The sequence below is a fragment of the Monodelphis domestica genome, chromosome 7 (assembly GCF_027887165.1).
Source record: "Monodelphis domestica isolate mMonDom1 chromosome 7, mMonDom1.pri, whole genome shotgun sequence".
NCBI lineage: Eukaryota > Metazoa > Chordata > Mammalia > Didelphimorphia > Didelphidae > Monodelphis > Monodelphis domestica.
Window position 1 is genome coordinate 153,938,021 of NC_077233.1, and position 2,592 is coordinate 153,940,612.

The following is a 2,592-nucleotide window of genomic DNA, read 5'->3' on the forward strand; positions in this document are numbered from 1 at the left end:
AATTCTACTATTACATTGGAACACAAGTAATTTTCAGTTTTATCCTATATTTTATTTTCAATCTTTAAATCTGAAAATATTACATATTTCAGTCTCCTAATAATTACCTTTTATAATATTTGACATTTAAATTCCATTAAAATAAATTTTATGACAAAATTTTGTTTATTGGATTTTTATTTTAATGCATACAATATAAAAAATTATGTTCTTTATCTACAAGAGTGAAAGATAAAAAAGAATTCATAGACAATGTCTTTTTGTTATTAGATAGTTGGAAAAAATGTTGTCAAATTCAGATCCAATTAAGCACTAAGAACCTACTAATTTATGAGGTATAATTTTCTCATTCAAGGCTCAACTTTCACATTTCTCTTTTTGATCCCAATTTTCTTTCTCAAAGATCTCAGATCTATGTGTCTTCCTATTATTTAGTTTAATTGGTTGTTTGAAATTTTATGCAGGCTTTTATATTGGTCAGGTTGAAATAATTAAGGGAGGCAACATGAACATAATTGAATAATAATGACAGAAGAGAATAGTTGAAGATAAATTATTTCTTCAGGGTCAAACTTATCCACACTTTGTATGCCATACTTATGTGTACCTTCACAAGGAAGTGTTTCTTACATGAAATGGCTTTAAAAATTTAGTCTGTTGTCTACAATAACATTTGTAATGAGTGCTAAATCAAAAAAAAGTTCTTTGTTTTGTTGTACAGAATCTTTTTGTTTAAAAGTATTTTATCTTTTAAATATTTCTCAAGTATATCTTTGCATAAATGTTCTCTCCTTCCCAAGGATCAGATATAGGTCATCTGACTTTACTTAGTGAAGATCTTTTGACCCAGCAAACGCTTCACTGCTGTCTTCACATCTTTGTTCCTCAGGCTATAAATCAAGGGATTGAGCATAGGTGTCACCAAACCATAGAACATAGAGATGAACTTGTCAGTAACATCTTCTTTGGTTACTCCAAGAGAATCCTTAGATTTGGGTTTCACATACATGAAGAAGATAGTTCCATAGAATATAATCACTACAGTCAGGTGGGCTGAGCAGGTAGAAAAGGCTTTGCGTCTCCCCTCTGCTGAAGGGATTCTCAGGATGGTGGAAAGGATAAAAACATAAGAAGTAAAAATGAATAGCACTGGGAAAACTAGAAAAATTATATCCGCAACTGTCATGCTAATCACATTAGGTAAGATATCTGCACACGCCAGTTTGAGGACAGCCAGGATTTCACATGTAAAATGATTAATGACATTATCTCCACAAAAGGGCAATTTCATTGCAAGAGAGGTTTGCACTGTAGAGGTGATTGCCCCTGCTATCCAGGAGCCAGTGGCCATTGACACATAAGTACCCTTACTCATGATAACAGGGTATCTCAGAGGCTTACAGATCGCCACATATCTGTCAAATGCCATCATACTCAGGAGCACACACTCAGTTGCTCCCATAGCAAAGGATAAAAACATTTGTACTGTACAACCAGAAAAGGAAATGGTTTTCCTTTGGGTGAGGAAACTGTCTAGAACTAGGGGTACAGAAGAGGTTGTATAACAAATGTCCAGGAAGGAGAGGTTACCAAGGAAGAAGTACATGGGTGTGTGTAGGTGGGAGTCATAGACAGTTACTATGATGAGGATACCATTGCCCAGAAGGATTACCAAATACATCCACAAGACCAGCACAAAGAAAACGGTCTCCAACATTGGGTGGCCGGAGAGGCCCAGCAGGACAAATTCTGTCACAGTGGTTTGATTTGCCCCTTCCATTTTTTAAAGTTTTCTTTTACTCTCAGGCATTCTGAAGAAATAGAACATAAATGATTTTGTTATATTACTACCATCAAGAATTTTATTATATCTCTAGTGTATAACTAAATCTATGATTGAATACCAAAATATGTTTTAATATTTAAAACCAAGAACCAGATCCCAATCAATAACTAGATAGCCTCAGAGCAAAATACAATAAATCATGCTATACCACCAACAACCAAAAAAAAAAATGCTGCAGACCTACCCCAGGAAATCCTTGGCACTGGAGGTGAAGTTCAGAGCTCCATACCAATAAGCTTACTTGGGCCTCTGACAAGGCATTGATGATAGCCCCAAGGCAAAATCCTATGAGTCATAAGCTAAGACAGAAATGGCCATCAACTTACAGGTCTCCCAGTCCTCAAGCAGGAAAATGAGTAAGCAGCAGCAAAAAAATCTCTTGACCCTAGAAAACTTTTACAGAGATAAAGAGAAAAAATCAGAAGCAAGAGGAAATGGTAAGAAACAAGCAAACACATGAAACTCTCTCAAAAAAGTAAAATGGAAACTTGTTGTAAGCTCTGGAGGAACTCAAAAAGAAGTTCAAGAAACAAGTAAGATAGATAGAAGAAAAATGGGGGGGAAAGTGGGGGAAAAGAAATGAAAGTAATGCAAAAAAATAGTTTGAAAGTCAAAATTGGTCAGATGGAAAGAGAGACACAGAAATCAAATTAAGTAATAAGCATAATAAAAACCAGAATTGACCTGCTGGAAGAACAAGTAAAAAAATCCAATGATGCAAAAGTGACATGAAAAGTAGAATAAGG

General features: G+C 34.8%; 1 protein-coding gene across 1 annotated transcript; it reads right to left on the bottom strand.

The window, feature by feature from the left end:
• Positions 1 to 211: 211 nt before the first annotated feature.
• On the bottom strand, positions 212 to 1,899 carry LOC100010173 (olfactory receptor 13C7-like). Its single transcript, XM_001362978.4, has one exon. The coding sequence runs from the start codon at positions 1,778 to 1,780 to the stop codon at positions 824 to 826; it is 957 nt and encodes a 318-aa protein (XP_001363015.2). The 5' UTR covers positions 1,781 to 1,899; the 3' UTR covers positions 212 to 823.
• Positions 1,900 to 2,592: the final 693 nt, after the last annotated feature.

What these genes read in the sequence shown, in the direction of transcription:
- LOC100010173 (XM_001362978.4), bottom strand. Translation starts at nt 1,780, where the DNA reads ATGGAAGGGGCAAATCAAACCACTGTGACAGAATTTGTCCTGCTGGGC.